At 40.2% G+C, this 19,602-nt stretch overlaps 1 protein-coding gene across 3 annotated transcripts in view; it reads right to left on the bottom strand.

Annotated features, from left to right (window-relative positions):
• The window catches only part of ZEB2 (zinc finger E-box binding homeobox 2), a 130,825-nt gene that overhangs the window by 28,959 nt on the left and 82,264 nt on the right, over window positions 1-19,602 (bottom strand). For all 3 annotated transcript variants that reach the window (XM_040441575.1, XM_040441574.1, XM_040441576.1), the window contains one exon: window positions 3,603-3,869. In XM_040441575.1, the coding sequence (XP_040297509.1) occupies window positions 3,603-3,869 (267 nt within the window). The remainder of the gene's footprint in view (window positions 1-3,602; window positions 3,870-19,602) is intronic.

The raw sequence follows: 19,602 nt of genomic DNA, 5'->3' as shown, positions 1-19,602 counted from the left end.
ACATCAAGGCACCACATCACAGCACTTCTACTACAATAAAAATAAAAAAAAACTATAAATCATTACCAGTCATTAGGAGCAGACAGGTAAAAGCAAAGCCTCTCTCCTGCCCCCCTAGAACAGTAAAATAAAATTACGGATACAGACGGAAAGAGCAGATGTCAACCTGGGACTGGACCGTTTAACAATCCCTGAACAGTTAACTGTTAGAAGCCAAGCAGGGCGATGTGCTGTGCTGTGGGCAGGCAGTGAAAAGGTTAAAAACATTTTTTTTTAAAATACAAATCTTATGGGGGGGGGGGGGGGCGGTTCGATCCTGCATCCTTTAAGAAAGATGTTCAAATTGAGGATGTTGGGTTCAAAAGAGGTTCTCTGGGGATTGGTGAGTAGATGTGGCGGGGCTGAATAGTTTGTATTTTTTTTAACTCTTTGAGCTTGCAATGTGATGATTCTTGAAAACAAAAATAAAGATTTAGTAGGATATGGGTGTCTAGGGAAGAGGTACAGGTTGTAGATTCATCGGGGGTCATAAGAGAACAGCAGTGCTGTAATTGGTGGGGGGCAGTTTAAACGCTGGTTGATAACACCTCAATAGGTAATGGAACGCAAAGTTGCCAACAGTCCTGAATCGGCAAGTTTCCTGCAAATTTGGGCCGTCCCAGGACAAAAAATAGGTGGAGCTTATGGAAACCCACCCATAATTGGGCGCTCCTGTGTAGTTTGGGGGCGTTCCTGGGGAAGGACCCTATTTTTTACCAATTTCGAAACTGCAAAGTTGGTGAATATGAGAATTTCTAGTTTTTAAAGAACCACGTCCGCTCTGATACATCCCTGCCATGTATTAGCTCAAACTTTCTACCATTGAAAATGCCTAAAGATGGTGTATGAAGATAGGTCCCAGTGGATGTATCCTATCCCCATGGAGGATGCAGACAAACATGGCCTACTTTTACCTTCCCCCAACTGAGCCTTTGGGGGACGAATTTCAACAGGAAACTATTAAAAAGTTACATAAAAAATGATCACACGCCGATTCCTATAGAACCACGGTAGACCCTAACCATGGCCTGTGCAAAAAAGGGCCAGTAACACAATAATGTGGGGCCAGTGGGATTATAAAATGTGATATTTTTGGGGGAAAATAAAGCATAAAATTGAGGGTAAATCACATTTGTTTAGCAGTAGTTCAAACAAGTTCATCCTGATCCTTGAGATAAAAAATAGGAACTTTTTATTTTTTATTTTTCCTCCAGAAGTTTGAAGTCCTGCATTTGTTAAATCCCTATTAATTATTCCTTTAAGGGTAAAAAATCCCAGTAATTGGCCCTTACCCTTGATTTCTAGATATTAAAATTTAAACCATCAGTACATTCATTCTTATGGCTCTGCATATCTTGTTCATTAACAAGTATGAATAGCTAACGCCAGCTCATTTAAATAGTATGTCTTACAAGACTTCTCGCCGCACTCAGTTTCTGTCACACGGCTCCTAAGAATCATTGGCTCTTATTATACATGTAAATGGCTATCATAAAAATAAAAATTTCATTTAAGATTGTTAATGACTCCTACAGCAGTCAGACTTCCTTTAATGATCATCTTCTGCCCCCTAATTAAACGTATTTATCTTTTCTCCATCTTTTGCCTGGTGCCCCCCCCCCACCACCACCTCCACCATGGTTGAGAATCTGAAACCTTAAGGTCTTTGAGCCTTTGACGATAAATGTTTATGGGAGATTCGAGAAATAGTTTGCCCCCCTTCCTCCTCAGGAGAAAATATCAAATTTAATGTGCAGTTTACAATTTGTTCGATGACTCGAGGACGGCTCGGTTACTGGTAAATCATAGACGTGAACGATTGGCTTTTGGCTTGCAGAAAACCGCTGTCTGTCCAACTTGAGATCCTCCTATTGGCATTGCTAGCCTCTCTTTGTCATACCTGTACAGCACTAATATCCATCACATATTAACAAGATCTTCCGTACCCTCACAATGGGTAAAGTCATTACTTGGATATCGGGTTGTCCTATGCCCATTTACCACCACCGTGGAAAGAGCAACATGTATATAGACATATATATAGCTTAAAATGTATTTATCTACAGTTGACCTTAGACATTAAATTTTTGTAGGATTTTATCAACTATCAAACATCAATGGGACCATGGAGATTCTGGGCCGAGGTCTTCAGTTAGAGAAAACTTGGGTCCAATAATTTTTCCTGTCTCATAGCCTTCTCTTGAGGTTTGCCATGTCAGAAGTTAACCCACCTATGCTTTAAATTTTTTTTTTAGCTTGAGCGTTCATGTGTTCATGATCAGGAGAGGGGAGTAAGCTGTTTCCAGACATCGCTTATCTCCCCTAAGAAAAAGGATCGGCATGTTGAAATCCAACAACCTGATGCTTCTTTTCCCCAACATTTGCAGTTAAGGAAAGTCGAGACATCCCCATAGACATTAGATGGTCAGCTGGTCCCAGTGGGTTGTTGGGCTGACATTCATCTAACGTGTATTTACACTTTATTTTTATAATTACCCAATTTTTACCTAAAATCACCTTTCTTGCCAGAAATTTAAAGGGGTTCTCTGGGCTTCAGATGTTGATGTATCCCCAGGACACCCGACATCCCCACCATTCAGCTGTTTTGGGCTTCTGCGTTGCTGGAAACTAACAGTATATGGAGTGAAAGCAGAATCCTCTATACACTATGTCATTTCTGCCACCAACATACTGAAACTCAGCTCCCATTCAGTTGAATAGAAGCTGAGCTGCAGTACCACGGCACAGCCACTACACACCGTATGGAGCTATCTACCTCCATATAATTACACTGTATAGTCTCTGGTGTCGGAGAAGCCCGAAACAGCTTATCAGTAGGTGGACCTACACCAATCTGAGTTTGATGAACTCTCCAGAAGATAGGTCATCAATATCTGTAGCCTGGAGAACCACTTTAAACCACTGTTAGTTTTTAAAAAAAAAAATGGACTGAAGTCTCACTGGTTAGTCAACAAGATATTTGAGTCCATTGACTAAATATCGGGGCTTCCTCCATTGTGACCTTAATATTGTACTCCTGCCCAATATAAAACTGTCCCAAAATAAAACAAGCTTATTCTCACCCCGTGGATCCTCCGCTTCTGCTGTTCCATTGATGCCTGGGTCCCCACTACGCTGCACTTCCTGCTGATACAGCATCATGGAAGGAGCAGTCAGTGGAGCACAGCAGGGACATGGGCACCATCGTAAAGGCAGAGGCGGGAGATCATTAAGGTGAGTATAATCTTGTTTATTTAACAGCTTTTTATGGGTTGGAATACCCCTTAAAACACCTTCAGATAATTTTCCACCAAAAACATTACAAACCCATATATAAATTCCCTCGCTCACAAATAAAGAAAAGTTGTGTATTGCCTACTAAAACAATTCAAAAGTACTGTAGTACCAACGAGATACAATCATGGTAGCCAATTATCACAGCCCCTCTCTTAATATCATGGTAGAGGTGTCCAGTTGATTTGGAGTCAACTAACTTTTGTTGCCTCCGAATCATCCACATATGTAAGTCTATATAACCAATTAGAAAGGTGAGTAGAACTTACCAGAGCCATCTATAGGCGTTTTCAGGAGATCATCATTGTGCCAACTGTGATCCATTCCTCCATCTCTCAAATCTCTCAAGTCATCTTCCTCTTCTTCTCTAGCCAGTAAAGCCTGGTTGGCATGTGGAGAAGACTCATGGTTGAGCATACTGGCTGGACTGGTTTCCTGGTCCAAAGTGGTAATAATACTGTCATCTTCAGCAATTTGAAGCTTGTCGTCTTCATCTGTTTCCGAACCCGTGTCCACTACATTGTCGTAATTCAAAACTGCAAAGCAAAAAAAGGGAAAAAATTTGTAAAAACTCTTTGTAAAACAAAAAATATTTCTAAAATGAAACATCTAAACATATTCATAGTTATGTGATGGCCCAAGGGGCATCAGGAAAGAATAGAAAGCATTCAACTTCATGACTCAAAGACATTTTTGGATTTTTATATTTTATGAATTTCAGTTATATTTCAAGCAACCCCAAAAACAAAAAATAAATAAATTAACAGGAACCTGCCCCTTCCAGATCCAACTCGTCTCTCAGAGATGATTCTTTCTAAAGCAGAGCCAGTAAATATGGTCTATGAACTCTATTGAGGGTGGCTGTTTCTGAATTAGCCGGCCCTCTCAAGGCTCCCGGCCTACATGATAGTACATAAATTGTCCACTTTACCAGCAGACAAGAAAGATTAGAGTAATAAACACCGGGGCATTAGCTCAGCTACAGAAACACACCATCCGTTACGCACACATGGGATTGCCAAAATACGTTAACCTTACTCTGTACAAACACGCACAAAAAAACAGTCAGAGCCATGACATCATGGGAACGAGAGAGAAAGAGAGGAGGGGGTGGGGGGTCGAGAAGAGTGAGGAAAGGGAGAAAAAAAAACAATTTTCAGCTTCATTTTGATTTCTCTGTGTCTAATAAAGCCACCCTCTCTTAAATTATCAACTGAGCTATCTCAAGTGGCTCTTGCCAGCTATCGGATTATAGAAAAGTATCTGAAAAGTCTGAGAGAAGAATAAAAAAAAGAAAAGGATTGTGTTTCAGGATCATAACGCTTATGGAGATTCTTGAAATGCGTCTAGTTACAAATTTTTTCGGTGATATCTGTTTGCTTTGACAGGTTCCCAGGGAGAAAAAAAAAGGGCACAAAAAAAAAGAGAGAGATTTTTTTTTTTGTCATGTGAGTCTGGGGACAAAAAGATTACACCGTGCATATCTGCTCATAATATGATCTTTGTATAATCCGCGGGTCCGCACTTGCCTTCTGAACAACTGCACAACAGGTGCAAATTAAAATGAAAACGGCTGCAGGAGCAGCAAACAGAATCTGCTGACCTGGTTTGAATACCAATTGACGGGGGAAACAAAACCTTTTCAAGAGGTGTGACCACAAGGGTTTAAACAAGTTCAGGCTGGGTAATGCCCTAAGATGTACAACAAAAAAAAAAAAGAGAGATATTCTGCCATCCCCGCTCAAGCTGTGTGGTCCAGATATACCTTAGTACAATCAATATTGTGAATCTTTTTTCCGTCGGTGACAAAGGTTTAACCATTTCTTAGCAACCCACAGACGGCCCTTTATAAATGTTCTGAGCTCTGAGCCGGGGAGGGGGGCAAACAAAAGATCCTTAGGCCTGGGAATCTTTCAACCCACCTCTTAAAAAGTGATCTCTGGGCACAGGAGAAATAAAGGAAGGTCCAGGAGGAGTGAATAAAATTATCTAAGGCTGGACAAGCATTAAAAGGCCTTTATCCTGGAAGAAAATATGTCCTTTGAGGTCTCTTTTTGACCATCCAGAGTGACACGTAAGTTTTATAGGAGCTTTGAGATATTTTCTTCTAGATTTATAAAAAAAAAAAAGATAGATGATTTATCAACAAACCCCTGAGGAGCCAAAAAAAAATCAGAACAATTTCAACAAGTAGTGAAGTCATGTCTCAGTATACGAGGTCAGGAACGCGCCATCCATCACCATCTCAGGACAACAATGCTGTACTACGCCTGCTGCTCAGCTTTCCCGAACAGTAGTAAATACTTTAAGACAGATAAATAACTTAAGAAGAGTGGACAAGAGTTACGTTACTCAATTAACGGTCATCCCTTGCACCTAGTCGTATGTGTACATGTAAATTTTTAGTATCTGTCTAGGAATCAACTAGGATCAAGACAGTCTTTATAAAAAGTTATGAAGAAGTAGCCATAATATACAAAACAATGTCAAAACTTTTAGGGGTTCCTCTTTGTAATGCCCACTTTTGAGTTGAGATAAGCAGTATTTCATGGACTGGTTACTTCTCATTTAGGCCTCTTTCAGACTTTAGTATGTCCATGATGGCATGGTCCATGTTTCATCCGTGATATTGTTTGTGATCCTTCTGTGTTTGATCAGTGGTTCTGTGATTTTGAGACCATGTTTTAGCCTTGTTTCATGGACACTGCTAGGCAAAAAAAGCATCTTCTAGCATGATCTGTGAAAACCACCAACTAAGCATCGAAGGCATCGTTGTTGTGCCCATGATTTTCACAGATCCATAGGCTATAAAATGTGTGAGAGATCTGTAATCATGAACAAAATGGGCACCCTTCCGTGGTGACACCACAGACCCATGGTCCGTGAAAAAACCCTGATGTATGAAGTCAATGGATACGTGAGCGGTCCATGGAGACCAAGGACAGCACACTAACATGAATCACTGATGTGTGAAAGAGGCCTTACTCAAATTCAGAGCCACAAAGCTTCTAAAGTAGGACAAAAAAGATTTACTCCAGTCCGACAATGGAAACGTGGTCCATGGGTTAGGACACGTTGGACACATCATACATATTGGAAGTGGTTATCAAAAACATGTGGAAGATATGTTACTCTCTGATTTTTTGTATATTGCTCTAAAAAGGGTCATTATCAAAATCCTTAAAAACTTGGTAGACACCAGTCTGTGGTCAATCCTTAAAAACGTGATAGACACCAGTCCATGGTCATCTAGTGTATTTCATCTACGAGTGTAAAGTTAGTAGTAGTTTGGGTTAAAAAAGAAAAGTAGACGAAGGCTAGCGTAGGCTGAAGGACTTTCTGGTAACCACAAAGGAGTTGGAAGCCCCAAGAATTCCTTTCCTTCAGTTCAATAAACAAGCGGGAAGATGTACTCTTCTTGGGCTCAAAATAGACACTCGTTCTCCATGCCTCTCGAAGGAGGAGGAAAGAAAGAAGGCAGAAACAAACACAAAAATATCTCCTAAAAAGAGATGATAAATGGCCAGAAACTCAGGATTGATAACCAATTCCTCCCAGTAATCTTTAGAAAATTAATTACAATCCACGGCATTAGATGCTTTGCCAGAAAGCGTCTGTAATTATGTTTCATACAGGTAGAGATGGAAGACTGCCATGTGATCCAACGATTACAGGATAAGACGTAGTAAGGCTACGGGCTTAGGCAGCGCACAGTAATCACAGGCAATCCCTGGTATTCTAGCTTGACATTACTTAAATGGTTTACTCTATAGTGAAGCTATTACACCGTCAACTATCACAGCAAAGGCTTTCCAGAGAGAGAGAAAAAAAAAACAAGCTCAAAAATTCTAGATATTTTATGATATTCCATGGACAGTGCCCCAATATGCTGTTATTAAAGGAGTCACTTCCTTCTACAAGTAGAAGATGATTCCAAAAATAACCTACATGGATTCTTAATGTAATTTTATAATTTTTTTTATAGAGGTCCAAATGAATTTACAAAAGTCAACATTTTGTATTATTTTGTTATATAATGTTTTTTATTTTTTTCCTTTAATCTCATCAGAGCTTGACATTTCAGGATCACCTTTACCTGCTGGAAGGAATTAGGAAGACATTCCAGGCCAAGGTACTTAAGTAAGTATTGTCGATAATTAGTCTGACATTTGAAGTAGCTCAACCATTATCTGTGACCGGTGTAAACAATGTTACCTAGCGAGCCCCCTTCACACAGATGGACGTTACTTTTGTCAGTTGCAGAACACAGAAGCATCTGTTCCTAATACATGGGGTATTGATCATGGTGACTTTTCGCCTTGAGAAACTTGGGAGGAGGAGGGAAGAGGGATCCTTGTGTCAACGTGTGTCATCTGAACAAAGCTTTGTTTGCAGAAGAGGAGAAGAAGCCGAAATATAATTAGGGATTGGTCACACTGTGTCTGTGTAGCCATAAACTGATACATGTGTCCCTGATAGTCAGGCCTGGCAGAAGAGGCTCATCAGGGTCTTCAAAGTAGAACAAAAAACTCTTTGTCACCTTCGCATTTTATTTTAAACAGGAAATCTCCAGCGTTTACCTGACCACCACAACAAATGGGTCTGATTACACTGCAACAAAACGATTGCTAACTCTTTTCCTTTGTCATGTCCCAAGGCTTGTTAAAAAGTCTCCTAGGGAGCTACTTCCAAAAGGTGGCGCTAGCGAGATGGTTCTCTTTCCTTGGGAGATAACTCTTTGCATATTGCAACTCCTCTTACAAAGAGGTGATGCAGCAGTGGTAAAGCTGACCACAGTAGAACTAGTTGATTTTGGTGGGACCTGCCTACCATCTAAAGTGTTTGGTGGCCTCCTGACATTTACCTTCATGGGAAATAAGAATTGGGTTGTTGGATTTCAACATACCCAATCTTCTCAAGGAGATATAAGCCACCACCAGAGGCATATGTCAATGGCTTGCCACTACCCCCCCCCCCCCGTCTGTTTGCTGAGCATGCATGTGTATGGCACGGTTGGCTGAGATAGCTGGTATATCATGTGTCTGGCCAGCCTAAGGGCGGCTATACTCATTTTATAGCAGTCCATCTGCCGACAGCTATCTCTGCCAACTCCCTCTTATACCTAAACATTTGGCTTGGCCGAGAGTGCATGTGTATTCAATGGAGAGAGAACAAAAGAAGTGGGCAAAAAAGATTCATTTCGCCCGATCCTTCTCTTGTCGGGGAGAGTCGGAAGCTCCCCACACACATTAGATGGATGGAGAATGGCAGGTTCACTAATGTGTATGGAGGCCTTAGACATAGGATACACACCAGATGTATAATGTGATGCTCCTAGGCCTTGAGACAAATGCCTCTTTGATCCTCCTCAGATACCTGGGCCCAGGTGCACCCCCTATAGTCACACCCCACTTCTATCTTACTATATTACAGATGGACCCCTCCAAATACCTTCAGCATTCTCTATGATGGATCATGTAGACAAAGCCGCCACCCTACCCTCTGCCTTCTTGATTGGTACTTAACATTTTTAGACTGAATGGCAGCTCCTAATTCTCTATATACTGTATGAAGGTAATACCTCCATAGAGATAAGTATAACACACCAATAAGAAGGAAAATCAAGATCCTGGAAAGAGCCTATTTCCTCATAGAACTCATCTCGAAAAGCAGAAAAAGCCCAGTGCACTGAGCAAATGAACAGATGTAGCAGTGCCGATTTTGTCACAGTGCAGAAATGAAGTAGGTTTACCTGTATGACTTTTGACAAATGACAAGCTCAGCTCTGCTGCATCTGAACCCTCACTCCACAACGACTTTCTCACATGATCCAGTGACATATAAAGTCTTGTGAACCATCTAGAGGATGTGAGGTACGGGTCGCACTCAGCTGACAGATATCACTTGGCTAGGCAAGTCTTTGATGGACAAAGCGTGCAAATGAGGCCGATAACAAACCCCTCTTAGATCATTTGCAACCTCAGCTGACACATACAATATAGCAGCATCCAAAACTCAAATTGTCTTATGTTATTTCTATACATTGCCTGTAGACAGTGAATATATACCGGTGGACTGTACCTTTAAGAGCCCTGTACGTGGAGGTTTGTGTATATTTACTCAAGGTAAATTGCTTTTTTTCTCAGTATACAGTGAGTACCTAGGTGTAAAGAGCGAGAAAAAGGTAACACTTTTACACAGCGGTGAGAATGGATGGGCACAGGAGAGTGAAGCAAACACGCTAAGTAAGTTGTGTAATGGGGTATGGCGAAGAGACTTTGCAAAACACTTCCTGGAGTGGCAATCACTTAATCTATTAATTCCAGCCTCAGCTACCACCACCGCTCACCCCCTCGGCCCAGCATTATCTGGCATGTGTAAAAATTGTGCATTGTGAATAAACATAGTAATTAGCACAACACATTGCCCTGTACTACTCATTACTTCTGCTGAAATGCACATACATTGAACTTGGAACAGAACAATAGCTTGAATGCAGCATAAATACCAAGTGAAAAGCACAGGACTTCCTACCCTTAAAGATACATTATCATAATAACCTAGTCACGGCCACAGGCTGGAAGTGGAGGCTCACAACTGAGGACACAACACAAAACTCTCAAGATAGATGAAAATATATGGATGGAAAGATAGATAGATAGATAGATAGATAGATAGATAGGAGATAGATAGATAGATAGATAGATAGATAGATAGATAGGAGATAGATAGATAGATAGATAGATATGAGATAGATAGATAGATAGATAGATAGATAGATAGGAGATAGATAGATAGATAGATAGATAGATAGATAGATAGGAGATAGATATAGAAGATAGATAGATAGGAGATAGATAGATAGATAGATAGATATGAGATAGATAGATAGATAGATAGATATGAAATAGATAGATAGATAGATAGATAGATAGATGGATAGATAGATATAGATAGATATAGATAGATATAGATAGAAATAGATAGATAGATATAGATAGATATAGATAGATATAGATAGATATAGATAGATAGATATAGATAGATAGATAGATAGATAGATAGATAGATAGATAGATAGATATGTAGATAGATAATAGATAGATAGATAGATAGATAGATAGATGGATAGATAGATATAGATAGATATAGATAGATATAGATAGAAATAGATAGATAGATATAGATAGATAGATAGATAGATAGATAGATAGATAGATAGATATAGATAGATATAGATAGATATAGATAGATAGATATAGATAGATAGATAGATAGATAGATAGATATATGATAGATAATAGATAGATAGATAGATAGATAGATATGAAATAGATAGATAGATAGATAGATAGAAATAGATGGATAGATAATAGATAGATAGATAGGCGATAGATAGATAAATATGAGATAGATATGAGATAGATAGATAGATATTAGAGATACATGACAGATAAATAGATAGATAGTAGATATTAGATATAGATTTTCACTAGAGAGATAGATAGTAGCTACATAAATAAAGACAGATGATTGATAGATACTGTAGATGTTAGATAGGTGAGATAGATAGATAGATAGATAGATAATAGATATTAGATAGATAGATAGATAGATATGAGATAGATAGATAGATAGATAGATAATAGATAGATAGATGACATAGATGATAAGCATCAGAGATAGATATAGAATGATGTTGTACGTGAGACACGTTTCTGTAAATAAGGCATCACCCTTCACATGAACAAATTTGTACAAGCTTCAAAAAAGTTGCAGACCCGATCCTGACTTTGCCGCCACAGGCTCTTTAATGTACAAGCCCCAATATATATATATACAAAATGCCATTCTAAAAAGACATTATAAAATCTAATTCCTACCTCCTACTAGTTCTAGAATCATACAGAGATCACTGTGAATATCTAATCAGTAGGAACACAAATGTAGTATTCATGGACTTTTTTTTGAGTTGTGTACTTTGTTATCCAGTGCAGGGACCTTGTCTAGAGTTACGTTTTTAAAACCTTGGACTTAAAACCTTGACAACCAAATGAGGAGAGAAATATGAGGAAACGGCGTCCTTGTGAAAGTTATTGTGTCTAATACCTTCCTCTTAGAAAGATTACAAAATGTTTAAAAAAATGTGCGTGACTGAGACAAGAGCAACCTAGGAAACCTCAGACATTCACTCATCCTCTGACATGTCTTCATCTTAAGTCTTATATCAATTCTTACAGATATTGCACCTAGACCAGAAAACAAGAAAGGCTGACCTATACTTAGCTAATATCTCATATAAGAAATAAAGACCGGCTTGATCTGTGGAAGAACACGTCTACAGCATGGTGGATCTAGAGTAGGGTAACTTTGATCTAAACTAGGGTTGATCTACAGTAAGATTAATCTATTGTATGGCTGATCTACATTTGGTTTGATCCAACTCATGGTTATATCTACCATACGTTGAATGTACAGTAGGGTTGCAATATTGTTGGATTGATCTAAAGTACATTTGGTCTCCAGTAAGCATGATCAACAGTAGAGTTAAATAACAGAAGGTATGATCGAAAGTAGGGTGACATCTAACATAGGTTTGACCTACAGAAGGTTTATTCAACAGTATGGTTGATCTTCAGAAGGGTTATTCTATAGTGGGGTTTTATGTACAGTAGGTTTGATCTCCAGTAGGGTTGATCTTCAGAAGGGTTATTCTATAGTAGTTTTGATCTACATTAGGTTTAATCTACAGTAGGGTTGATCCACACAGAGGTTATTCTACAGTAAGGTTGGTCTGTAGTAGGGTTGATCTACAATAGGATTAATTTACACTAGGTTGGATCTGTCTGAGGTTTGATCTACAGTAAGGTCAACGTGCATAAATTCTCATAAAGTCCTCCTACCTTTGGCTGAGGATGCTTCATCTTCTACTTTCACAACATATCTCTTAGGCATTAACCGTTTATGCTCCATGGATAATAATCCTTTTTTCCTTTTGCTGGCTCCATACAGTGGAAAGCTACATTTCCTCCTCTGCATCTCCAGTCCTTCTGACTCTATCCCCCCCCCCCCACCTATTCCTATCCACAGCAGCAGTTGTTACTGACAAATGCTAGCTTCAGGTAACCGGTTGGTTGTCTTGCTGCCCATTAGTCAAAGGAAGGGATTTCTTTCCAGTTTTTTTTTTTTTTCTTGCCTAGTCAGCTGATCACCAGAATGGTTAAAAAACAAGGGGAGGTGAAACCATTAAGGTGGAAATGAGGGTCTTGCTTGTCCCAAAGGAAAAGGTTTTCCAACTCTTAATGATATTGGGGTTAGGTTATTTTCATGCAAATCCTCTAGTTCCTTCATTCAAGACTATTGCGGGTCATGAACTGTAGGTAGAATGGCCTACTGTTTAAGGCATAAACTTTTTATGGTACCCATTGGACCATGAGTAAAGTCAGGGGAGTATTTTTTTTAACCAATTTTTGCAAATAAAGGATGTTTTTGTAGCCATTAGAATTGAAATTCTGCCTGTTGGATGACAACTCTCCCCATGTGTTTCTATAGGGTACCAATCCAATTTTTTTAAATTTTTCTTTTTGAACTATTCAGCCTTCTTTTTAACAGAGCAGCGCTGGCACATTAAACCTTCCTGTTTTCAAAAAAAAAACAAAAAAACGGCATCGTTGCACCTCACAATGGACAAAGCCAGACAGGGACGGTGACATAGCACAGACAAAAGCTCAATGCATTATGGTCACTCTAAACGGGGCACAAAGGCGACAGAGGCAGCGATGTGTAAATTAAACAATGCGAAGGGGGGGGGGGGGAGAAATATTGAATAATTTCTGTCATGAGGCACTGACTAAAGCCAAGCTCTAATTGAATTAAACTCCATTTATTTGCTCAGGCCTAAACAACAGGCTGAAAAAAGTAAGGTTTGTTCAACTGTTCGGAGGTACCACCTTTCTTCACCCTGTACAAATCCACCATCTGTGCTCGCACACACACACATGTTCCACCTCGCAGCAAATGTACTGAGACCCAGTGAACACAGGAGCCAAAAAAAAAAAAAAAGGACACACAAAAGCTCTTTCGACCGGGAGATCGGGGTAATTGCAGTGGTCGGTTGGGGAGGGCACTTTCTTATGCCCACTGCCCAGGTGAGATGGTCTAGTGCGTCCTCTCTGCCTCGACACGCGTCAAGTAAAAGAAAGGTTAAAATTAGAAAATTCAATTTATTTGATAATTTCCCAGAATAATTAGAGTTAATATGGGTTAATTAATATGCAAATCTCTCAGCAGATGTTCTGCAGCAGGGCCTGTGTGAGAAAACAGCCTTTGCTTTTCTCCTACGTGATTTTGGCTGTCAGTTATTGGGTATAATTACTGTAACTAACCGAATACACACAAAACCTTTGGAATATCAAATCGTTACAGTTTTGGTACCGCCGAAGCTACCACTTTGCTGCAATAAAAGCTAACAATTTCCTTCACTGAAGCCCCCTTTTTTTGTTTCTTTTTGGATTTTTTTTGTTTTTTTTTACAAGAGAGAAGAAATGAATCCGGCTGAATAGATTATTTTTTTTTGCATAATTAGGTCAGCATTATAAGTGCATTCCAATAATCACTAAATGTAACCACCTGCAAAATCAAAACTCATTGTTCGCCTGTTCTTTCACTGACCAATGAGGGTGCTGGGTGCCAAGATTCTGTCTCACGGGATCCTCGCGAATAAAGATCCTTCATTTACTCATAAGAAATAAATAAGGAATAGGGTAGGTTTGCGCCATGATGTACTCAGCACGTGCGGACATTGTATACAGCTCCCACCGGGGTGAATGATTCGGGAAGAGAGGAGCGAATGTCATGTTATGACATTCGTTCACCCTTCGTTTGGTGGTAAAAGCAGAATTGCGTTATGGATTCGGTTACCACGGACCATAACGCAATTCTATGACGGAATGCATAACGGAATGCCTTTAGAGGCATAATAGAAGTCTATGGGCTGCAAAATGGATCCGTCCCGTTTCCGTTATGCAGGAGAGTACTCAGGATCAGGAGAGGACTCCCCTGTGTCACGGAAACGGGACGGATCCGTTATGCAGGCCATAGACTTCTAATATGCCTCTAAAGGCATTCCGTTATGCATTCCGTCATAGAATTGCGTTATGGTCCGTGGTAACGGAATCCATAACGCAATTCTGTTTTTACCACCAAATGAAGCGTGAACGAATTTCAAAATATGAAATTCGCTCATCTCTACATTCAGGTCTAGCAGAGTTGAGTATAATATTTGGCAGTCATCAGAATATTTTAAGGTCCATTCACGCGTCCGCAAAACACGGACACCGGCAATGTGCGTTCTGCATTTTGCGGACCGCACATCGCGGGCACTCTCATAGAAAATGCGGACAAGAATAGGACATGTTCTATTGTTTTGAAAAACGGAAGTGCGGATCCACAAATGGGGATGTGGACAGCATAATCCGGCTTTATTGAAAATGAATGGGTCCGCACCTGTTCCCGCAGGTAACGGATGCGGACCCATTTTGCGGACGTGTGAATGGACCCTTATTAGTGTCATCTGTGGTTTTCCATAGGGCTCCAGATAAACCCGCATTAGGGCAGATAAATGGGGTTTTCTGGAATCCATGTGCTTTCCGCCAAAGCAAGTGGTACAAATTTGTGCAATAAATCTGCTGTGTCCTTATGGTAAAAATGAAACTGTTGAAAAGATAGATAGATATGAGATAGATAGATAGATAGATAGATAATAGATAGATAGATAGATATGACATAGATAGATAGATAGATAGATAGGAGATAGATAGATAGATAGATAGATAGATAGATAGATAGATAGATAGATAGATAGATAGATAGATAGATAGATAGATAGTAGAGATAGATAGATAGATAGATAGATAGATAGATAGATAGATAGGAGATAGATAGATATGAGATAGATAGATAGATAGATAGATAGATAGAAGATAGATAGATAGAGAGATAATAGATAGGAGATAGATAGATACAAGATAGATAGATAGATAGATAGATAGATAGATATGAGATAGATAGATAGATAGATAGATAGATAATGAGATGGATAGATAGATAGATAATAGATAGATAGATAGATAGATGATAGATAGATAATAGATAGATAGATAGATGATAGATAGATGGATAGATAGATAGATAGATAGATAATGAGATGGATAGATAGATAGATAATAGATAGATAGATAGATGATAGATAGATAATAGATAGATAGATATGAGATAGATAGATAGATAGATAATAGATAGATAGATAGATAGATATTAGATAGATATTAGATAGTTAGATAGATAGATAGATGATAGATAGATAGATAGATAGATAGATAGATAGATAGATATGAGATAGATAGATAATACTGATGCAGATGTAGCAGATCTGACTCTGCGATGTCACTCTTTGTGTACACTGCAGTCCTGTGTAAACCCACAAATGACTCATTGCAACATCCCAGAACCTTGTGCCAAACTACGACCTCATATCTGCCGGATCTGACGAGCTCAGCTCTGCTACATCTGTAGGTATCATTCCCACACAGAAACCAGTGTGCGGAATAATGGGCAAATATTTAAACAAATATAATCTTCAAGAGGATACAAAACAGCAGGAGCAAAGTTGTCAGTGTCGACTGTTTACAGAATGGGGAAATCAAAGCGGCGTCTCGCAGGACGGAGTCAGATCTCGCCCCACTGCAGACGCCTTACAGGCAAAAAAGGGGATTTTACAGGTAAAGGAGACCAGAGGGGGCGTCCGATCAGACCAAGGAAGGAACAGTCAGACCCCCTGAGTCGCTGCCTGGTGGAAATATGAGCTTTTGGTTTGTTCATATTTTGAAAATATTATGGGCATTTTATAAGTATCTCCTATGAGAGAATGGTTTTAGCTACAATGTATCAAATATATCCAGGTCTGTATGTTGTTGCCAGGTGGACACACCTAATAACATTGGCAGAATTCTCTATGGAAATTGAAACATTTGGGCCCCAATGCAAAATGCATTCGTTATTTTACTCACTTATATAGTGCTGACATATTCCGCAGCGCTAAACTGACTTTTTTTTATTGCTCCTGGTACCAGTGGGGCTCACAATCTAAGGTCCCTACCAGTGTGTCTTTGGAGTGTGAAACGCAAGCAAACACTGGGAGAACATACAAACTCCATGAACTTTGTTGTCCTTGGTCAGATTTGAACCCAGGACCCCGGCGCTGCGTCGTGTTCCACAAGTGATATCGGTCTACTCTCCTCATACGGGCACCAAGGCACGGCGCAGCCCCATCCTCCGCACCCCATGCAGCTTTGCATCTTTCCTCTTTTGCCAGCTAAATCCATGTAAATACGTCTCTATCCAAGCAGCTTGTCACCGTCAGCTGTCACTTTTGTGTCTCTGTTTAAACACCAATTCTGTTATCTGCTCTAGTGCTGATTTCCCCCTCTCCCAAACCCTTGGAGTTGGCTCCAGATTGCTAAAAGAGTTGTCATGGCCTGGTGCCACGGGTATAACGTGGCGATGCCCCCTCCCTCCTCTCTCTCTCCCCCCCCCCCCCTCCATCTCTTTCAGGTAGTGGAATTTGCTGACACTGGCAATGTATGGTCGCTTGTCAGCTCGAATCCTGGGTGTGGCAATAACCAGACAGATAGCCCCAGCACATAACCCTCCTGTTCTCAGGAAAGGTGGCAGCTCAAAGGACACCGTCAGCTGGATCGAGTTAACCCCTCCGGGCTTTACCCAAAAAATAACAACATCAGTCTATTAAACTATTAAACTATACAATTCTAGAACGCATTCTGTTACATGACACATTTGCCCATTCATCATCAACAGTTCTGGCTGTTGCAAAACTACAACTCCCAGCATCTTGGCTGGCAGGACATGCTGGGAGCTGTACTCTTGCCACAGGTGGGAGATCACTGCATTAACCATTGCAAAAATGATGGCATGATGTAGTATATGGAGCTTGTAGTAAACTTTTAACTCCTACTGTATGATATTATTATTATTATTATGGTATATCATATATTACGGTATATGTTATTATACTGTATAATGTACTTTGCTACTATTCCGGACTATATACAATAGTGACAGCCGTACTAGCGACGGACGCCGCGCCGCACACACCGCCTGTTATCTGTTTGAACAAATGCCTTTAGACGCATTCCGTTATTCACTCGTTTTTACGTGACGCAGGGGAGTCCTCTCCTGATCCTGAGTCCTCCCCTGCCTAATGGAAACGGGACGGATCCGTTTTGCAGCCCATAGACTTCTATTATGACGGAGTGAATAACGCAAAGCCTCTAAAAGAATTCAGTTGCGCATTGCGTCGTAGAATTGCGTTATGGTCCGTGGTAACGGAATCCATAACGCAGTTCACCAAACGAAGCGTGAACGAATTTCATAATATGTTGTAATATTGTAATATACTCTCATGTACGATGCTGCACCCTGTAATATAGTATCTTATACTGTACAGTAGATTACATTGCAATATACGGTAGTTTAGTAAATCATATTATACTGCGCTAATTTGAACTATGCCGCACCACACGGTATTATGTACAGTACTAACAGTAGGCTATATTATATATATATATTATAATGCAGCTTTTATACTGTTCCTATAGTATACATTGTATGTATGTAGACTATATTATACTGCACTGTCCGGTGTATTGCACATTTCTAAGCTATACTATACCAGCTCCATCCACTATATTGCTGCCATACCATTATATCGCATTGAATCAAATAATGATTTTTCGCTACATAAAAATGTATGAGATTTTGGAGAGAAAAAAAATAAGAAAAATCCAATGAATTTCAATGTCGGGCCCATAACCCTGTGAGATAAGGGCGCAGCACCAAACTGGTGAATTGTCTCTTGTCCCATCCCCGGTAATACCAATACCAACTTATAGCTGGAATAATTACGGGAGGGATCCGGAGCTGGGAAGCCAAAAGTTTAGTCCCAAACTGTCCAAACTAGAAACCTTTCCGAGAAGTCTGATAAGACTTTTATCTCCTGGAGCAGAATTTTACTGCGCGCAGTGATAACGCCTGGCTGCAGATGGTTTCGCACTTGTCCACTTATCAATGCCATGTGTTTGTATAGACCTCAAATACTTATCTAAATCCCTGAGCTGAAAGTACAGGACCTCCACTGAAATGAAGATACAGAGGGGTGTTTGAAAGTGTTATAGGTGATAATGCTCCTGGGGTCTGGCCTATCGCAACTCCCTCCATGGATGGTGCTCGAATTCTTCTCTGGGGTTGAACCGGTTAACGGTCCTGATAAGATAGAGGGCTGAAGAGGTGCAAGACCTGTGTCTGTATAACTGGCTGATTTTTATCAGGCTCCTTGCCTGAAGCCATGAGAAGTGAGGGTACGAAAAACAGGACCACTCGCACAATGTGTCTACTGGCCAGGGGTAATCGTTAAACCTATCATAGGGGGAGATGATGGGAATTCAATGCCGAATGAATTACGGCAACCGACTACGCCATGCAAGACAACGAGGGGCGCAAGTGTAGGGCATAGTACTATACAGGAAGATATATGATGGCTAACTACACGGCTCTCCTATATCTCCCTAGATACATTTAGGTCTCATAGTGTAGGACAGAGCCGTGTACATGGAGGCTGAACGGAGTCCATGTACTGCCGTACGGTGCTCTGTGTGGCCCTGTATTAAGTGGACGTCCTCCGTGGAAGCAATACTCCTAGGGGAGAATGGTCCGAGATGGACCACGTCCTGATTTTGCTTTTGTGATTTTATACAGAAAAATCCCTCCCTATGATATCCGAGGCATACAAGGAGGCAGTAGGGTCGGATGGTCCAGTGGTAGGGGTGCCCCGTTATGGAAGTACAGAGCTGTAGTACAGCCAGCCGCATGGTCCATAAGACCTTGGATGTGTTATCTTCTGATCATGTCTAAAGCTATTAGGTTGTCTGTTTCCAAGGACAAACTGCAGAATTTTGAAAGCAGCCATGGATGTGAATGGAGAAGGCTGCAGGAAATAACTCAGAAATGGTACAAAATCTGTAACTGAAACCGTTTTTAAGGTTAATCAACTTTTTAAGGAGAGTGAAACTGTAAAAAAGATTGGTTTACGTTTGGTCAGATGTATTAAAGTAAGCCGCTACTATATACCCATGGAAGGTATAGAAACTTAGGAATATTTTCTCCAGAATAGTATCTCTAATATTTGTCCTAAAT

The sequence above is a fragment of the Bufo bufo genome, chromosome 7 (genome assembly GCF_905171765.1).
Source record: "Bufo bufo chromosome 7, aBufBuf1.1, whole genome shotgun sequence".
Taxonomy (NCBI): Eukaryota; Metazoa; Chordata; class Amphibia; order Anura; family Bufonidae; genus Bufo; species Bufo bufo.
This window is presented reverse-complemented; position numbering and strand designations above follow the sequence as displayed.